Here is a 21,280-nt window from a genome sequence, read left to right as displayed (position 1 = left end):
TGAGAATCAAGAGATGTACTGTGTAAGTAAGTAAGTAAATTTTATTTGTAAAGCACCTTTCAAGACAAAGTCACAAGGTGCTGAACAGAACAAGCAATCAACAAGTTAAAACCAAACAGGAAAACATAGCACAAAAACAGTAAAAAGACAATAAAGAATTTAACGAAACCAAAAAACATATGCATGTAAAAATAGTAAACTAGGCAGAATCACAAAAAACATAGGAATATAAAAATAAGTCGGGTAAGAACTACATGGGAAAAATAAATGCGAAATAAATGTGTCTTTAGCTGTCTCTTAAAGGAGTCTACTGACTCAGCTTTTCTTAACACGAGGGGCAGGGCATTCCAAAGAGTGGGGGCAACCACTGCGAAAGCCTGGTCGCCCTTTGTTTTTAGTTTGTGTGACTGAGGGCATCATGGAGTGCAGTATTCACCACCCTGTTTAATGTTGCTTGATGTGCGTTCATTCTCCTTAGCGTTGAGGATACATACATACATACAAACATACAGTTCTCAAACTTTGCAACTATACTTACAAGATTCGGTATCACTGTCACACAATCAACATAACTGGGCAGTCGCACAGCATATGATCTTACATTCAGAACCACATGGAACCCTCTGGATCGTGGTGTGGTTTTGAAGTGAGTAGTGAATATGATACGTTTTGGCATGTAGGTTACAGTTAAAAAAAAATCATTCCAAGTGAAGAAAAGAATCATTGGCCAACATTATAATCACCCATCAAAGTATTTGCAAGGAAACGGCCAGTAAGAAATGTGTAAATTATGGGGAGGGTGTGAGAGAGAGAGATTAGTGAGATTATTCTCTCACTTGAGTAATTCTCTGTACTCTGACTTGGTCAAATGTAACCAAAATAACAACACTTAGACATGAGGAAAACATTCCAGTGGGTTTCTTTTCTTTTCTTTTTTTCTTTTTGGGGGGGGAGGTCCTCCTGGTTTTTGGTGTGTGTTCCTGGGGGTAGTGGTCTACCATCAAGGACCTCCAAGGCATGGGGGAGCAGGGCAGGCTTGAGGGGAGGTCTTGGAAGGTCACATAGCAGGCGCATGGAGAGTGCGCTTTGGAGTGGAGAGGCTGAGTGCCCTCTACACGGAGAGTCCAGTGACCACAGTCTAGAGGTCAGCATTGGAGTGGCTCCCGCCCCTTCACCCATCCCTTCTGTGTTTTATTTCTCCATAACAAAGATGGGGAAACGGGCTGTGACTGAGCACCCCTCGACCTACCGCTCTGTTTGTGTGGAGGGTGGGGGCACAGAAATTGTTCCACCAAGTCCCTCAATGTGACAACAATTGATTGATATCTTTGTGAAATTTCAGTGAAGAAGCCTGTTCTCGATCGAGTCGCGGTGGGGAGTCTTCAACATAATTCCAATCGAGATGGGATGGGTTTTCAACACCTCCCGTCAAGATGCGTTATGTCTCAGCAACGCTGACAACAGGGCAGGTCTGTTTTCCATCACGGACATTGTCGCGTGCTAGAGCATCATGTCAGAAATGTGCCGAGCTCAGCTCTTGGATTTGGACGGCAGTTGCTCTGTAGGAGTGATAGACGGTTAGCAGAGCCAGAGGACGGATGGGGGGAATGTGACAGACAGCGGTCTAATTTACGAGTGCAGGCAGTGGAATGGGTCTGCGGTCTTCATCTGAACAACATTGAAACCACGTTTTCCAGGTCGAAGCCACAAGTGCGGCGTGAACTGTCTGGAAATACAACGGCGATGAGGGTCAAGAAGCATCACAGTCTGATCTTGAACTGTGACTCAGTGTAGATGGCAAGGCACGTTATCCGTCGTTAACTTGTCTGCAGCTCCCAAATAGCCAGATAAGTGTGGTTGAACTTAGCGTGGTCGCTCGGGCCAGAAGTTCAGAGGTTTGTTATTATTCGTCACCACGTCAGATGTTCCGTGTTACTACGCTTGTTCTTGGACTGAACTCGACAAGACTAGGCTTTTTCGTGTGAATCTATGCATGCAGAGGAAGTGGTGGTATAGGTCTACCAGTAGGTGCGTGGAGGCACACAGAGGTTTCCTACTGGGCTGGTTTCTAAGGTGACCTGAGAACAGTCGTAACCAGGTCCGGCTTCTTTCTCAGGCCTGATCAGCATCTTACCACAAAGGAGGACATGTGTTCACCCCCCTTCGACTCCCGCCCTCCTCTCCACTCAATCCGACCAGCGTGGCTGGACACAGGCAGCCAATAAAACCAGGATTAGGAGGCAGTCTACACACATACTGGGCTGTAGCGAGAAAGTTTCTGAACACGCCCAATCCCGCCCTCATCCTCTCACACACGTCTTTTCTTTCATTACTCCTCTCACTCCCTCATTCTTACCATCTTTCCCTTTGTTTATTTCACTCTCCCCTATTTTTCTCTCTCTTCGTCTGCCTTTTCCTTTCAGAATCGTCACCCTGTAAGCTCTTGACACAATGGGGCTTCCAGAAATTACTCATTTTGCAGGGGCTGCTCAGACAATTCTCAATGCCACTTGCCTATACCTCCCCCACATACTTGGATCCTGTGTCTTTCCCGGTTATGATAATGAAATGTGTCACATCACAATGATGAAGTTTGGTGTGTGTGCATGACTGTTTGGCTGTGTGTGTATACATGTGGCTCTGTATGCGCGTGCATCTTTGTGCCAGCAAGTTTATGTGAATCCACACTGCTTTGCATATTTTTGCATGAATTCAAGTTCCTCTATGTAATTCTCCTCAGACTGAAAGCTCCTTTTGCAAAGCGGGTTCTCACCACTGACTCCATCCATCTCCATCTGTGCAGCAATTACCTACTCATAACCGTCATAATCATAACCAGGTCATCCGGCGTGCAACGTGTCCTGTCTGCACAGGAAGCGCATCGTTGACTGACTTGATGTGTCTGGAGGACTCTGGCTATGGGTGGACCTGCCTCTCGGTTGGCCCGGAAGAGACCGCTGCTCAGCCGTCCGCCATGGCTATAACGTGTCCTGGAAGTGGGAGAGAGCAGGGGATAATATTGATGCCTTTGTCAGGACTCTGTAAGCCGGGTGACAAAGACGACAAGCCTCCCCCCCCCCCCCCCCCAAACAAACCTTTTTCATTAGAGCAGCAAACACTTCATCCCTGGGCTATGAGAGGAAAGCCGCACTGGTGTGCGTGTGTGTGTGTGTGTGTGTGTGTGTGCACGGTGTGTGTGTGTGTGTGTGTGTGTGTGTGTGTGTGTGTGTGTGTGTGCGTGAGAGAGAGAGAGAGCATCGTCCCACAGGGAAGAGCTCAGCGGTCTTCAGCCGGAGCACTGAAGACCGGCCTAATTAAAGGGCACTTAAGCCCCACAATGTGCGGCGGTGTGGGTCGGAGATGACGGGGGTCCCCAAGTTGGAGGGACAGTATTCATGGCACTCGTAAACAAGAGGGCTCCAGGGACAGAGGGAGAGAAGACGGCTATGTGCCATGAGACTTTGTTCACACAAGATGAAGAGTCAACAGCACCTCCTCCTCCTCCTCCTCCCTTCACACACTCCCCAGTAGCCATCCCCCCTAATAACCACCTTCTTTTTAGAGAGGGGCTGCAAACACAATGCCCTCCCACTCCCCTCCTCTTGCTCTCGATCACCGTTGGGACAATGAACGGAGCCCCCTCTCCACCCCCAACACAACCCCCCCCCCCCCCCCTGCACTGCCCCCCCCCCTCTTCACCCCCCGAAACAGACACTTCTTTTATTGAAATTCTTTGGTGTTCTAATCCTCAGCTTCCTCCAGGGGCAATAATGGACTCCCGGGCCGCGTCAGCCTTTTCCAGCGAGAGGCTATCATCCTTCAGCCCAGCCTGGGTCACAAGTCCACCTCTCTCTCCCATTGTGGAAAACTGTTCTCTGGCAGTCTGCTCCTCTCCTCTCCTCTCCGTGACTATACTCCACCGTTCTTCTTCAGAGCACATTCACATTATTTATTATTTCTATATTCAATTACCGTAATGGGTTTTCCCTGTTATAATTGGAGAGGAGGGTATAACTGAAATTATGAATTTCATCCCTCTTGATTTTGAATATCGTTAACTGTTCTGTAAAAAAGAAATAGAAATACTCACTGGCTTCATCACATGCTAGTTCTTTATAATTCAAGTTCACACTATAATGTGTATAGTGTATGGTGAAAGATGACATACCATATTATGTCATCGATGTCAGTGAAATTAATTCCTGTGCCGCTTTTGTACTTAAATTGATTATAATTTTGAGATTTGAACCAACAAATATATATTCCTCAATCAACTACATGCATATTTCCACACAAAGGACACATAAATACTGAAAAGTAGAGTATAGATTGTTCAAACAATTGTGTATCACTGATTGATGAAAATCATATTATTTGGGTTTCCCCATGATGTTTATTGATCCCTGTGCGGAAATTCAGAAGTCGTATAGCAACAATGGGCAATTATTCTTACGGGGAAGTGGGTCTATTGTAACACACAGTGACTTATTATGGAACAATATGCCTTTGGGCCCAATCTGTCCCTCATATCCACGGTGGGGCCTATCTCTCATGTGCTTCAGCACTGCAGGTGTATTCAGTATACAAGCCCCGCAGATGGGAATAGACGGTTGGAAATGTGTTGACAGTGACATCTGCTGGTTACTTGTCAACATCTGAATCCAATTCTGACTTATTTTGTCATTGCCAGACACCACATTATGAGGAATCTGTGGCATGTTTGCTGAGAACCAACAGTATGGCAACAATTAACACGATGAGCCCGTATTAGGCCTACTTACTGAAATGTATGCTACTACAATCTACTGTACAGGAAGTCACCTGCAATATGCAGCGAATGTGACATTGTCCGTGTTTAAATTCAGATGAACAGCATGTTCTGTGTATTGGTTAACATGTTGAGTGCCCATATATAGACCAAATGCATAATTTCACCAGTGTATTGAGGCTGTCATATCACTTAATAAGATACTCATTTGGAATGGATTAACTGTTTTCATTCAGTCTGTGCCATGAAACTAGAAAGAGGACAGGTGGCCTGCCCAGGGCTGTGTAATGTCACGTTTACGCTGCATTAGTATTAGAGACGTCCCGATACTGTATTGGTATCGGAAAAGTATCGGTATCGGCTCTTTCTGGTCATACCGGGTCATATCGGTATCGGCCAATATGCCAGTCTAACCACCGATCCGACACAGGGCTAAGCTGTTGACACTATGGCAGGTAAATAAAATGTTGGGGCATGTGGAGTTTGCTTTCGAGTTGCCCAAACTGCAAGTGCACATTTGAGTGAGGCGTCTGCTATTAACAACACAACTTATTATAAATATTATTCTCTGGTATCGGGATTCGGTATTAGGTCTCGATATCCGCTAACACAGAAATTGTGGGATCGGGAACGACCCTAACATCCCTAATTGGTATCTGTCATCTCATCTGTATCCTCCTTTGCTTTTCCATTAGGCCAAAGTACCTTTTAAGAATGTGACATTGGCAGGGACGTGTGGCAAACCAAACAACATGTAGGCCTATGCTGTTGGTCACATGCACTTGAATCTGTACTAATAAGCATAGGTGAATGTGCTATGCTATGTATTATGTACTGTAGGTATATTGTTAGATGAGGTGTTGTAATATTGAAGCATAAAGCTGCTGGCCTATGATCTGGGCCAGATTATGGGTTGGATTAACACCGTGCGGTGCCAATAGGGGGATTATATTTTAAGTGGCCCCCTCCTCAAACTGTACACAAACATCACACTTGTGTGAAGTGCTGAGAGAAAGCGCTGTGAAGAACTCACCGTTTCATTACATTTGATCAACATTCTAGCCCACAAACCGAGTTGTCAAAAGTGTAGAGAGAATTTGGCTGCCCCTTGTCCATTACCTGAGTAGAAACAATTTACAGACAGAATACCATTGATATGGTTGACTGTACGCTATTTTCTTTTCAGATGTTTTCCATGAGCTTTCTATCATCTTATTCTATAGTATGCGGTGTCACTGAGCAGTATGGGTGAGAGGGTTAAGGGATTTCTTTCTCTTTTTTGTCTTGTATTTTTTCTTTCATCTTTTGTTTTCTATAAAAAAAATATATATATTTCATAACATAATGTTTGTAACAATTTATAATCTGTTCAATAAAAACATATTTGACAAAAAAGTGCGGAGAGAATTATTGGATTAAATCTCCCTGCCATGGACACAATCTACACACAGCGCTGTAGGAGGAGAGCACAGAGCATCCTTAAGGATCCACACCATCCTGCACACTCTCTGTTTGTGTGGAGGGACTCAGGACACAACCTGAGTCACCACAGGCCAGAGAGCATCTACAGACACAACACGCTTCTCCAACAGTTCTTTCCCTGCTACTGTGCATTATGCACTGTTTTTAGGCAGATTATGAAGCACTTTACTTGATAGACGAACTGAATATGCATTCTTTTTAGGTAGACTATGAAGCACTTGTTTATTCTTTGTATCTTTGTATGATTGTATGTTCTATGTTTCTTTTCTCACCTGTCCCTCCTTTTTTTTAATGCTGACCCTGGGAGCTGTGCTCCAAGATTTCCTATGCACTTGTGCAAATGGCAAATAAAGTATATTTTATTCTATTATTTTGCAGCAGCTAATTTCTTTTTTCATTGTCAATGGCAAATATTGAGACGTGTGGGGACAAGATTTGGCAGACATTTCTCATTTCTACTTTCTTTGTCAATGGTAATTGGTAAATATTGAGACGTGTGGGGTCAAAAGCTATACGGTATATATAGCAGGGGCCTCTCAAAAAGGAATTGCCCATTTCCTTTTTGTACATTGTGGTTGTGGTCAAACTGTGCAAATTAAGTTATTTTTTGGTGTGTGTTCCTGGGTGTAGTGGTCTTAGTTATTTAACATATATACAAACAAAACACATAACCCCTGTTTGACTTGTTAATGGATGTCGAGCATAGCTTTGAAACTGTCATAAAACAGATAAATAAAATAAAATAAATAACTACGTCTGTTACGACAGAGGATGTATGTATGTGTCAAACACACCAACTTCCTCTGCCGAGAACATGCACCAACCTTGACGTCAATGCATCCTTTGCTGCACCAAACGAACAGTTTGAACCTTACAGTCTATGGTTTGAACACTACAGTATATTTGAGGACTGGGCTCGACAAAAATACAAAGTGCAGTAGAAAATAAGAAACTGCCGTCATATCACCAAAATATTAGCTATTATTAAAGGCAGACTCATTCTGCTGGCCCCACACAGGAAAGCTCAGCTGAACAGGACTAGCACTACTAGACTATGTGACATTACATTATAATGATGACAATACACTATATATTAATAAATATTGAAAACCGTAAACCTCGCTAGTAGGCATACACTACACGTCTACTCTACAGTCTATTGGGTTCAACATTGAGGCCAAAAGGACAACCGGGTTGTAAATGCCCAAATGCCCCTCAAAACAATACTGCTTTTGAATTGTTATATACTGTATTATGAAATTGTGGCATAGAAAGAAGTTTACTGTTTTATGATGTACTGATTTTACCTGCTTTTATTGGCCTTCTCACTTAAAAAAAACTGTTGCAAAGAGCAACCAGTAATGCCAGAAACCGCATATAAGTACGAAATGTATCTCATCATTAAAAGGTTTTATTACAGGCACGAGTCCTAGAAACAGAATCACGTTACATCTGAAAGCCCAAGTATGAGTGCCCGGCGGCTATCAGTCAATACTCACTGAAATGTAGCGTGCTGAGGAACATATCTAAACATCTATTAAATATATGGTTTTGAAGAAACAGGGGAGACCACAGGACTTTGAAGCTGGGATTTGATCATCCTCAGACAGTAGTCAAAGTTGTTTCTGGGCAGAGATCTGGTTTCCACCCCCTCTCAGCTAAATGGAGGAGAAGTGTTTTTCAGTTGGGAGCTGTGCGATAAAACATGAAAGCAATCCCCTGTGGACTGAGGAACCGATATGGCTTCATACATTACTTTAATATTTAGACTTCATGGAAAACACTTTCAGTAAATGGAATGCCCTCCCCATTTTTTAAAGCAATGGCATCTTTCCCAGGGCAGGGGGGGGTGTTACACTCGCTTTACTGATGACTTCATGTGGATGATGTGGTTAATTAGAAATGAAGTCTCAACATCGTCATTTGCCCAGAAGACATTCAGAATATATTTACTGAAAGTGTTTAGTGTAGTCACTGGAAGATTGAAGGAACCATTAACGACCTTTAACTGAAATGTTTGACACACTATAGTCTGCTGAGGGATTCGTTTTGTTGTATAGGCTATGCTCACTTTAAATTGTAGCATGTTTCCCACAAATCCCAGACATAGTTTGATCATGGCTTTGTTTTGTTGATTTGAATACGTGTCATTATCCTCCGTGGCCTGAGGACAGTAAGTGCATTTATACCTTACTGAAGAATTGAAGGAGAGGAGCCTTTAATAATAATTGTAGCTGCACTCTCTTTTAAAAGACCTGAAGCCTTTCCCAGGAACTGTCACACATAGTCTGAAGATGACTTCATTTCGTTGACTTGACATTACGTCTGTCTTTCGCCTCTTTCCAAAGGTGTATTTTATCAGTGTCATGTATTTTGTTATTATTTCCAGTGCCAGCAGTGATCTCAGCGCATTGTCCTCCTTTTTACGCACGCATAGTGAAGAAGAGCTCTAGGTTTACACACTGCTTTAACAAGGCTGTAGCACCCCGAGGCCATAAGCATGAGAGAATACCTTGTCGGCTGGCCAAACCTGTTGCACTGTGGTACCCTAAAAGAAACATTGGGGATCATGTATCCTTGGATGTAAATAGAACATAGTTGACCTCCATGGCCCTGGGCGACGGTGAGCCTAAATGAAAGTGTTTGGCCTTATCTGTGGATCTAGAACATGACACTGTTGATCTCCTTTGATTTTGAGTCTGGAGCATCGGCCCTGTCAGTCATTTTCGATGCCCCTGGCAAGGTCTCCTCTTTCTCAGCCTAGGTATGAAGTCAAGGGCCCCCTTTTGTGCACTGATATCAGATGATAACCAAAATTACGTCAGAGCCAGTGGCTGTTTCGATGAACTAATAGTACCAGCAGATGCAGTGACAAAATCTGCCCAAGAAAAATATATCTCTACTGGTAAATTGTTTGATGAGGAGCCATGAAAGGCAAGGCATGTTTTCCCCCATTATATCCAATAGAAGTGTTTGTATTTATATTTATAAAATAATTGTAATTAATTATTTATTTATGCATTCACTTACTTATTTCCTCTCTGCGCCCTCCCTCCGCCGTATGTGACGTATATAGGGGGCGTTTTCAACAGCGAGTCGGAGCGCGATTGCTCCACTTGGACCACGTGACGGGCGGAAGCCAACCGGGGCGAAGTGCGAGGAGCAAAACAGCACGCATCAGGAAAAAAAATGATGACGTTCTATGATGAAGAACGGTGCTGTGTTGTCACCAGCTGTTGGCGAGAAGACGAAGGGGAAAAAAAGTGTCCGCTGGCGCTGTGTGTCTCGCTTCATTGTTGCTAGTCTGTGAGCAGACAGACGGGCGCAGTTCCCCAGCTCCCTCGGAACTGAACAAACATGGCTCTGGACGAATAACGGACACGTCGGGAGCCTCGCCGTTATCTCACTTCACCTTATTATCAGTAGTATAAGTGACCGGGGGAAGGGAAACACTGATAACGGACTGCGGTGTCAATACACTAGGGTCGGAGTTGAAGCCATTTTTGTCCTCCCTGTGAGTATAATGGTTAATTTGGCTAATTAACTAAGTTCCGGTGCTACTACAGCGAACTACCCGTAAGTGGAAGTAGTGGTATTCTAGTATAATATGTGATCATTTGTTTTGTTTTGCAACTTGGTAATGGAGAGAGCATGTTGGATTGGAATGAGCCACTGCTTGCTATACATGTTGACTCTAGTCAACCAATTAGCTGACTTTAAGATCAAATATGTTCGCAATCTTCACATCATTATATTCACGTAGGAAACATGACCTACTTTAACGCAGTTTAACTTAATTCCATTTTCTTGGCATCTTTAATGTATTGCCCAATAGACAATCTTATTTTGTTGCTCGTCATTGAAATAAGTCATAGTAAGCTAAGCTTGCGTATTCCCTTATGTGAATGAAAACTTTAAACTTAAACAAGGTTAAAAAACCAAATTGAACTCACCATCCAGCAGTAAGGTGGCATGCCCTGACTCTTGCTAACTCATTGTTACTCTGTGCAATGACCTATATTTGTATCAGTCTCTGTGCAGCAGCAGCAGACAGTACAGCATATCTCCCAGCCAGGAGGAGATAACTGGGCTTTGGAAAGGCTTTTGGGGCCTCAGCTGGCATCATGAACGTGGGCACGGCACACAGCGAGGTGAACCCCAACACCCGTGTGATGAACAGCAGGGGCATCTGGCTCTCCTACGTCCTGGGCATCGGCCTGCTCCACGTCATCCTGCTGAGCATTCCGTTCGCCAGCGTGCCCGTGGTCTGGACCCTCACCAACCTCATCCACAACCTGGTCAGTGGAAGAATGCCACCCACCCACCCACCACACCACACTCTGCATCACACCTCTGTCTGTTTGATTCAAACTGTTCCAGAAATACGATTGCCTGGTCCCCGCTGGCCACGATGATTCACATGGGCCTTGATTCTTCCGCACCCATGAAGTGCACTTCATTCGACTGTATTCAATGCTTTCACATTGCGTCGATCCGTATCCGAGTACACTTCAATCGGTCCCGACTCAGACTACCTCCATGCGGTCCCGGGAATGTATTGTTGGGTGATGCACTCCGATGAACTGTACTGCAGCATTCACACTACCACAACATCTGCCAAGTGGTCCCGACTAGGGCGCAACCGGGATCCATAGTGTGAACCTGAACTGAATGTGTTGAATCCATTGTTGGGACCGGAGGCCCATTCTGCCCATTGTTCAAAAATAGCAGATGTGCATGCGTGCAGCGTTGGCATGAAGTGACGCACTGTGAACTTGTACATCTGCCATTTTTTGAAAAGCCAACGCTAAAATCTAAGATGACACAGATGCTTGCCCGGTTTTAATGGGTTAAGAACTTAAGACACAGAGGTCTTTAGGGAACAAACTTTTATATATAGACAGTTGGGTATACTTACTGTATAACTGTGTGTGTGTGGTGTGGTGTGGTGATTAAAGTAGTCCAATGCGGATTGGACCACCCAACAGAGGGCATGGTGACACAGCAATTGCAGTAACCTATCCTACTATTAAATAGGTGAAAAGTAGTCTCGGAAACCCAGACGTTTTATTTCCAGGGAGAAGTGTATTGAGTAAGTACAGTGGCAGCTTTTCCATTGGGTCTTCTTTCAGACATGGGCACATAACCAGTACCCAATTTATGCAAGCTCAGAGTTTGACATTACGCAATCTCATTGGCTAAGCACCCTCCCAGACCCTACCCCAAACCAGATCCATAGAGTAAGACAGAGTTGGGCGACATTGAGGGGGCAGAAAACAGCCTGGTCACGTACTCGTGCTAGCCCATAGACTCCAATGCATTCCGTAAACTTCCGGTTGTCCCTATTCAATAGAAGTCTATGTAGAAGAGCCTGGCCCCATGAAGTAAACAGAGTTGTCGTAACTCTGTCTTACTCTATGGCTCTGCCCGGAACTAACGCACGAGAATATTGGAACGTTTGCCTTAAATTAAAACACAGTCGTCCCGAGCGTACAGCTGGCAGAACTGCTCAGCCTGGTATTCCTTAACTATGCTTAAACGTTTCAATCTAACCTTATTCCTAACCTTAACCTCTGTAAATGTTGACAAAACCTAACCCTATTCCTAAATTTAACCCCAGTAAAAATATGCGTAACCCTAAACTTATTTCGAACCTTATTCTCAGTAAAACTAAATGCAAGAATACAAGAACCTCCCCACGGAGCCTCTCGGCGTGAGCTCGGTGGAAAGAATTGTTTTAAAGGGAAATTCCACTCATTTTCAACATTTTACTATGTCATTATTATACCTTAGTGTGGAAATAAAATAAAAAAGTCCCCCTATTCTGTGTTTCCTAGAACTGGAGGTCTGACAAAAATCATTAACATGGTGAAACACATCTTCATGATGTCATCAATTAAATGACATGGTAAAATGTTGAAAATGAGTGGTATTCCCCTTTAAGGCGAGCATTCCAGTTAGCACGCACCAAACTCATACCTAAACATAACCTAATGCATATTAACTATATACCTGAATTTACCCTTGGGCAAGATAAAGGTTTATCTTATACTAGTTGAAATGTAGCCTCGATACCCAGGCTTTCATTTTCGTCAGGGGAAAGATTTAACCTCTGTAGTCTAATGCCTAAATGCAACCATTTTAATGTTCAGGTTTGGCTAGGCTTGGCTATTGCTTTTTGTGCAATGCATCGTCATGGGTATGCAATATACTTCCCTTTCAGGAGTCACTACAGTACCTACAGTTACACCTACACTGTTTATTCTGAAATAGGTGGAATTAATGTTTCAAATAACTGAGCTATTGCCCAGCCTCGCATTATAAATCTCCCTCAAGCTTGCTGTATGCCCTGGGCCTGGCTGCACACTATATGCCAGCTCACATTGATCTAAAAGTCTACAACTATTCTTTTGTATACAATGAAGTCTGTACATTTAAACATGTATTAGTTTTCTTAACAATGACAACAATGACAAAGTAGTTTTTTCAGGAAGTTCCTAAACATCTTTTAAACAAAACGAAATTACTTTTTACAGATCTGTACACAGTAAAATCCTTAGTGTTTTTTTTATCCATTTGTAACACTGGGAGTGTACAAATGTAACCTCATTTGTAAGTGTGTACATCTGTACACTCTTGAGTTAAATTAACATAACATAACATTAAGCATTTTACAGCATGTTACGAGTCTGTGTCAGTGACTGTCTGACTAGTTCTGGTGTATTCATTCCATTGCAGTGCATGTACCTCCTGCTCCACACCGTCAAAGGGACCCCTTTCGAGACCCCGGACCAGGGCAAGGCTCGCCTCCTCACCCACTGGGAGCAGATGGACTATGGTGTGCAGTTCACCGCCTCGCGCAAATTCCTCACCATCACTCCCATCGTCTTGTAAGTAATGGCAAACCTAAACACGGTGTCCTTCTCTGACCATGTGTAGTACGTTGCGAGGATGGGATGTTTTAGGGAGAGAGGGGGGGGTCAATCATTTGTTCTGGTCCCTGTCCTCATGGCAAGATATCAAATCTTGCCTAGGTCCATAGAATGCCAAAAACATCTTTTGTTTTCTAGCCCACAGCGCCAAAAATGTCTTTAAGGTCTTTAGGGTTTTTTATTGATTCAGTTTGAGATCAGCTCTTCACCACCGTCTGTTTAGCTCTCCATTGTTAGGCAACGCTCGGCTATGGTCTGTCAGTGAAAAGGTTCCCCCTCGGCCACTGCCATGTTAACTGAAATCCAAAAACCTGTAATCTTTAGTATAACTAAAGCGTCGCTGCCTCGCGGTTACAATATTAACGTTTCGGTTGACTTGTAAAAAGATGAAGGCTAAAATTGGCCTAGCCGATTTGACTTCCGGTTCAGGGGTTGTGAATTTGTGTGGTCTTCAAAATAAAAACGTCCAGCTGACGTGGCAGAAGCTAAACGCAGCGAGAATCACTTCTGGCAGTAAATTAGTTTTAACTAGCAAGGGATCTTTGTGCAGGAAGTAGACACTTTGGGGTTGTATCCACAGAATATGTAATCTTTTTTTTCTGTGTCCTGTGGTCACACACACACACACACACACACACACACACACACACACACACACACACACACACACACACACAGACAAACCCACACTCTCACATAGAAACATAATAGAGAACATTACATGCAAATGTGAGTGTGCACAATTGCACGTCTGTCTACAAGTGCAATGCCAAATTCCATTTGCCTTGTGTAACAAGTCCAATAAAGTAATCTTAAGTTACTCTTACCAGTTTCAAAAGCTGCTTGGTAATGTAATGTTGCAACCAGCACCAAGAGGGAACAGTGCACGTATTCAAGCCTTAGATTAAGGCTAAAGTGAAGTGAACACGTCTGCTAAAGACTCGCAGTACGGGAGAGCTTCCATGACATCACTGGTTCTGTAGTGGACAGGAAGTTCCCAGATATCCTCTAATGATAAACATCATTACTTATGAAAAGCATGTTGGCATCGATTCAACACCGTTAGTTTCCTCTTCCCCTGAATATCGACTGGTGGTCTTTCCACTCACAGCATCCAATGTTTGGCTGTAGTCGCTGGCTTGTCAGGGCTCATAATTATGGTAAGTGGCTGGCGGGATACTCAATCAAGACTAGAGAGTAAGAGACTCGATGTCAGTATGTCACTCACTTGCGCTGTTGGTGAATTTCAATAGGTCTGTTTGTGCTTGGATAAAGACATAACGATTCAAATACAAGACATTTGACTGTTGCCTTTTTGTCTGGTGCTGTTTTGGCATGCACAGACGTTGCAATTGCTTTTAGTTGGCACTGATGACACTGCCTCTCAGATGTGCAAATGCACTCTCTGCTATTTGTGATTTAGTAAACGTGTCGCTGTCTAATGACCATAAGTAAGAGTAGTTATCAGATCAAAGCAACAAATGTGGACTAGCGTGAGATTTTTAAACGCGTACAAACAAGTAATTCCCTGAACATTTGCTTTTTGGTGAGTATCTTCCGTACGAGCCATTTGCCACGTTGTGGGGGAAAATGTTCTATTTCCGTCCTTCGTTTTCCCTGATAAACTAAAAGTCTCTGTATTTGGATGCCAGGACTTGTTAGCATTTGTCATAGTTCTTGTTGAAACCTGTAATCCTGCAAGTAGCTTTCCTTTTTTTAACTGCACGACAACAAGCGCCCTCTTCCCAAAGGGAAAATGAAAGTTCACCCAGAGTTCAGAGCAGATCATCGTCATCCGTTCATTCATCATCATCATCACCCCCTTTTCACCAACGTTGCTCTCTCCTGTCTCCCCCTTCCCCTCTTCTATGACCCTGTAGGTTCATCCTCACCAGTTTCTACACCAAATATGACCAGACCCACTTTGTGGTCAACAGCGTCTCCTTGCTCACAGTGCTCATCCCCAAGCTCCCGCAGCTGCATGGCGTGAGGATCTTCGGGATTAATAAGTACTGATGGGGCCGGAAGAGGACACCTCCTTCCTTTGCCCCCCCCTACCCCCCCCCCCCCCCCCTCCCCCAAAGTCCCTATGGACTGCTGTATAGTATCAGGCCTTTTGCATTGGCCTCTGGGCCCGCAAGGAGCCATGGCTTTCTCTAGCTCTCTTTGCCTCCTAGTTTTGCTGAACAGAGCTCTATGAATGAAGCCTGTTGGGGATGCTGCCATGGTACCAACCACCAACCCCCCCCCCCTCATCCCCCCAGTCAGGGATTTGGAACACGTAACTGTAAACGGAGCATTGACGGGGAGGAAAGTGGACTGTTACAATTATTTAAGTCCATCTCTGGAGTTATGTGTCTTTTCCCGAGTGACACTTCTAAAGAAAGCATCCGTAGTGTACTGTGCAGAGATGCTGTAGAAATGAAGGGTGTCAGAAAGTGATAAAAAATTGTTACGGGTGATTTATACTTGGTTTCATGCCGGTATTACGCACCGAAAATAGGCAATCTACAAGCTCACAACACGTTCCACTGCAATGTGTTGTGAGCTTGTAGATCGGGCCTTTTCGGTGTGCAATGAAGTATATCAAGCCCTTTTTAGAGCGTTTCACACCCATGGACACACTTTAACCGTGAAGTCGAGTTTGTTTCGTTTTGTAACGTACTGCTGTATTTATTCAGATCCAGTCCTACATAAGATCTTCTCCCTCTTGAGGTTTTCTTCACTTAGGAAGGCAGTCTTGTGAGTTTGTCGCAGCGGTTATAGGAGCGCTGTGACTTCTGCAGGGGCGAAACACGAGGAACCACAGGGTTTTATATTTAGCCCCTGTCCGCTCGGCTCTAGGTCCGAGATTGGAATGTCGAGGAACTTTATTTTTATCTGAACGTTTCCATATTTGGACTCTTCTTGTCCTGATTTGTGCCAGAGCAAGCATCTTTTCTACAGCCGAGTCTGCGTGTGTGTGTGTAAATGCTGCTGATGTAGCAGTACTCTGTGCTGATATAGTATCACTGGTCAAGTGACATGATAATAGTAACTTTGAAGGCAAGCTGGTGCCAGATCAGTATTTATATTCTATGATACTGTAAGGATTAGGAGCGACTTTTTTCACTGCTGTCAGAAGGCCTTGTATCTTTGAAGGTTTTCAGGATGTATTATTAGTAGTCAAACTTTAAGATTGACAACCTATGCTTTTGTTTGTTTTGTTTTTCTTCATGAAACTTCCGCTATAGTTAGAGCTTGTATGAGTCTCGAAACAAGGAAAAAACTAGGCATGAACGATTCAATCAACTCACGATATGATTGGAATCAGATACTAGTTTCACGATACGTTCTTTTGACAATTCTTTAAACACAAAATCCAGACAAATCTTTTTTTTATTATTATTTCTCTTACACAAATCCAGTATTTTCTTTCTTCTCTTTTAATGTTCTTCTCTTATCATGTCAATACAGTAACAAATGACTGATTTTCTTTTAATCAATTCTCTTACAAAGATCCTACAGTATTTTTTACGTGCCCTCTCACGATTCAAATTGCGATTTAATCTCAATTTAAATTGCCACCAGTTTGAATCGATTATTCTTTTGTCAAATAGGTTTTTATTGAACAGATTATAAATTGTTACACAAACATTATGATATTAAATAGTTTGAATCGATTTAATCTATTTACGATATATCCTTACATGCCTAGTAAAAACGTAAAAATCCCCAAAATTGGAGTCAGGCGTTCGGCGGCATATACTATTTGAAGAATATATTTGCTATAATTTGGAGTGCATAAATATGCACTTCCAGGCTCCACTCAGATGTTGGAGGGCATCAAATTACTCTTGGCAAGAATTTGCCTTTTAATGGTTTACATTTACATTTTGAGCAGTTAACTTGGCCATCCAGAGGGATGGAAACTGCAGCCACAGAAGGAGCTGCTGTTCCTCGTACACCAAAATTACAAGCAACCAAAAGTTAATACAGAGTTCAGAGAGCCAGCCTTAGACATTTTTCTGAATTGGCCTACATTTTGCTTGTGCGTGTGTAGGTTTTTTCCGCCTCCAAGGTCCAACACTTATTCAACCAGGCACCTTAAATCATGGTAGAAAGATGTATGACTCACTCCGGACACGTTTAGACTAGGCTCACTCGGGCTTCACAGGATACACAGAAATATTGAGATCAAATTCATCTCAAAATTGATCATCCCAGTCTAACTTTCAAGATCGGGTGGAAACTCCCCAAGACTGAGGAATGACGGAGCATTTTGAGCCATCTGGTGATTAATTTATGGAAGCATCTTGGGGGAGAAAACAATAAACCTAGCCCTTTTTTAATTAATTCTTTGCCTAGTTAGGATCATTAATATCTTCGTCTGCACCAGTATTATTAATCCCAAAGGCCCTGATGGAGTTGGAGAGAGAGCGTTCCAATTAAAACCATTCCTACCTTCCGTTCAGTCAGTATGTCATCCTGGGTCTGTATCAATGAAACATGGGCAGGGCAAAAGCACTTACTGATTTAATATAAATGAACCACATGAACCTGTATCTAGTCTGGGCATGTCATAATAGGGAAATGGCAAGGCTACAAGCTCTCAGTGCGGTGCATTGTGAGCTCTATCTTCAGTAGTAGAGATTTGCTGTAGAGGGGGGAAAAAAGGACGGGACCAAGTGTGGACCACTGTAGGACCCGGTAAAGGAAGTATAGGGTTTAAACCAGCTACTGCTTTGTTTCTTTTTTGCTGTTGTTTTTTTGTTTTTCCACTTCATGCTCTATTGTTATCTTGCATCCATACTGGTACACATTAATTGGATCTTGTTTAGGGATGCAAAAAAAAATCCCACAAGGCCTAAAGAGCCTGCAGCCAGGAATTAAGGATTTAGATGTCAAATAGAAAATGGTCTCTTTCAAATTTTGTCTTCCTTCATTGTTTTATTTGTATTGTTTTTATTGAGGCATGTTGAACACGGCTACAAGGGCTTTAGACAAAGGGGAAACTGTATATGCAAGGACTTCATTGCACAAAGTGACCAAACATTTCTAAATGTCACCTAGTGTTTTGTTTTGAGGATAGCATTTGAAAGACATTGCAAACTGAATGTTGATGACTCTGTGATCATTTATTTTGTTAGGTGATCATCAGTGTCTTTGCTTTTCAAGGGAAACATCCTCATTATTTGTTGCTTAACTTCTGAAATGGTATACTTTCATTTGAGATATTGAAAACTGTAGCTAGTAGTTTGACTTGTAATATAGTATTGTAGATAACATGTTTGATAGTCATTAATGTGTATTGAAATGGACATTGGACAATGGACATTGTAGAGTTCACTAAGACACAATACAGTAGCAATGTGAAGAATTGTATCTGGTACAGTGTATAACAAGACTTTAGCTTTAGTTGTATACGTTTTAAGATAAAATTGATTCATTTAAAAATGAGATAATTGGTACTATAAGATATGAGCATAAATAGGGCCTTGGAAACTGTCTGAGCATTTAAGATTCTCTAGATCTAATTCAGAAGTATCGTCTACAAGGTTGAGTATTGATTTCATTTCTAAAACTACACAAAGAGTAATTTGGAAATCTATAATAATTAATCTCATAGTGTTAATTAAAAAGATAAAAACGTTTTGTCTTCTCAAATACAGGCGCATGCCTCTTGTCTCAAGACATGCCTGGACTTAGAGAGAGCCTTTGTTTACAAAAGTTCAGTTCATAGATATACACGACTATACTGAGATTACTTTTGTATTTAAGGAGAATTCCATACTAAAAGGCTTTCTTACCTTTCTTTGTAGTTGTTACGTCCCCACCAAAGAGGTCCATGTGTTATTTTGTGCAAAAGCTCCTTATTGGCTATTTCCCCTACCATAAGCCCTAAATGAATTGCATTGAATTGAATGGGAATTGAATGGGGCTATGGGGTGTTGTGCTAATTCGCTTATTTCCATCGCTCAAAATTATAATTTCTTTGTATATATATCCTCTCTTCATAATGAAAAAAAATATCCCAAGCGGCACACTTTACTACTTCTTTCGATGGAAATAAGCGAACTAGCATAACACCCCATAGCCCCATTAAATTCCCATTCAATGCAATGCAATTCATTGAGGGCTTATGGTAGGGGAAATAGCCAATAAGGAGTTTTTGCACAAAAAAACACCTGGACCTCTTTGGTGGAGTTACAGCTGGTGTGGTTTGGGCCTTACAGAGTTGGTGAATATTAAGATTTTTGACCTACTGTATATGTATGTTTGTAGAAGCCTGCCTTACCATACATGTCTATCCAATGGTATTTACATGAAATGTAGTGATATTTCTGAAGTCCTTGACAGCGGTAATGTTGCCTTAGGGAGTTGATGTGGCGTAGGAAGTCAATTTGAAAAATATGTCTTAAAAAAAAAACCTTGATGGTACCAATCTTTACATTTTACTGTATATTTTAAGTAAGGAATGACCTAATAAATGCCATGCAGATTGTGTCGGTTCAGCGGCTACAGTATTGCAATGTAAAAATACATGTTTTTTTGTTTTGTTTTATAAACCCCACGCGATTACAGTGCCACTGCCAACTCCAGCAGCACTGTGAATCGAGAGCGTAATCCATGATCTTTGTTTGCATATTGTAACCTGAGTTGAGCACAGTGCATGGCGTGCGTGTGTCACCCCATGCCGGCGGCTTGTTAAACATTGATTAAGTGAGAGTGATGGTGATTAGGGTGAAGAGCAGGATATCACATGGCTAGTGCACTCGCCCCTGCACCACGCGTAAAGAGTCGGAACATCAGCTAATAAATGGTCCAGTTTGCAGACACCGGACCGGTCGAATCTTAAGTGTTCTCTATTTTCATACAGGAAACGAGGAGGGTATGACTACAAGTTAATATACTGTACGATGTGGAATAATGGAGCATGTGCCATTTAGTTTTTGCAGGGATCAGTGTTCGATTTGATTCAGATCCCATTGCTTTCTGCAGGGAGAATACTGTTAGATGTTTGTGTTTCAGATCACTCCCAAAAAGCAATAACATTTTGAATCATAAAAAAAAAAAAATATTCTCTAAGCAAGAGGTCCCTGTCTGGCAGTTACTATTACTATTAGAAAAATAGATACAAAATGCATGTTCTCGTGTGAAATCGGGTGCTATTGCTATGATCGGTAGCCGCCAATACACCACAATCTATTAAGTGATGTCTTCCTCCATAGTTGCTGCAGTATATAATTCAACATTTGTATGGTTTAGCTTTTCATGTACGTCTATACAGCCTCCTGCTACGCGTAGGTCTTACAATGCAGGCTCTCCTCCAACATTCGGAGCACTTTGTGCCGTTTGAACCTGTAGGCCCTCTTGTCCTCTGTGCTGAGAGCTGCTGTGAACTGCAGTTAAAAAAAAACATTCCAAACGGAGCGTTTCAGGAAATGTATATATCACTCATTCTTGAGATGAGGGACAAAAGTGGAAAAAACATGTCCCACACATAAGAGCCTTATTTTATGTAAAAAATAAATTAATTCATAAAAATAAAAGCACTTGCAAAGTTAAGTGTAATACAGTTGTGTATTATTATGCCCTTAATTTCATTATAATTGTTTTCATATTCCATCTGAATTAGTTAAAAGCAGGCCCTGTACCCAAAAAGGCCTGTATTTAGCCTGTCCCCAGCAAGTGGCCACAATTTCAAACTGCCAAAAAAGTGTCTAATACTGTCACAATCACATAAATATACATACTAAATTAAAGTAGATTGTCAACAACATAGCAAATAATATACACAGTTAATTTTAATTCATATTTTCTATTAAATATCTCATATCAAATGTTCGTCCCACGTCTCCGTCAACTCCGTCAGGTTTTTTTAAAAGTCTTAAATTAATCAGAAAATATTGTCGACAGATTTAGCCTGAAGACTCCTTTTCCAAGTCCCATTTATATTTGTTGCAACAGTGGAGTACCTGGTCTGACAAGCATTCAATTGTTTGATATTTTAAACAAACAATGTTGATAACAATGTGGTCACAGCTTTTACATGTCAACTCCGTCAGGACATTATTATGATCTTTGTTAAGAATTCAAAAATAATGTTTATTATTTT

General features: G+C 42.2%; 1 protein-coding gene across 2 annotated transcripts in view; it reads left to right on the top strand.

Moving 5' to 3' along the window:
- The first annotated feature begins 9,438 nt into the window (after nt 1-9,438).
- Nucleotides 9,439-21,280, top strand: part of ormdl3 (ORMDL sphingolipid biosynthesis regulator 3) — a 78,947-nt gene continuing 67,105 nt past the window's right edge. Inside the window, exons 1-4 of one of the 2 annotated variants that reach the window (XM_080789757.1) lie at nt 9,439-9,764; nt 10,281-10,548; nt 12,989-13,140; nt 15,063-19,704. In XM_080789757.1, the coding sequence (XP_080645883.1) occupies nt 10,375-10,548; nt 12,989-13,140; nt 15,063-15,198 (462 nt within the window). In that variant the 5' untranslated portion in view covers nt 9,439-9,764; nt 10,281-10,374 and the 3' untranslated portion in view covers nt 15,199-19,704. Of the gene's footprint in view, nt 9,765-10,280; nt 10,549-12,988; nt 13,141-15,062; nt 19,705-21,280 lie in introns of those variants that run through there. The other variant, XM_080789758.1, reaches the window with a different exon arrangement.

This window comes from Protomyctophum bolini (assembly GCF_963924005.1).
Source record: "Protomyctophum bolini genome assembly, chromosome: 18".
NCBI lineage: Eukaryota > Metazoa > Chordata > Actinopteri > Myctophiformes > Myctophidae > Protomyctophum > Protomyctophum bolini.
This window is presented reverse-complemented; position numbering and strand designations above follow the sequence as displayed.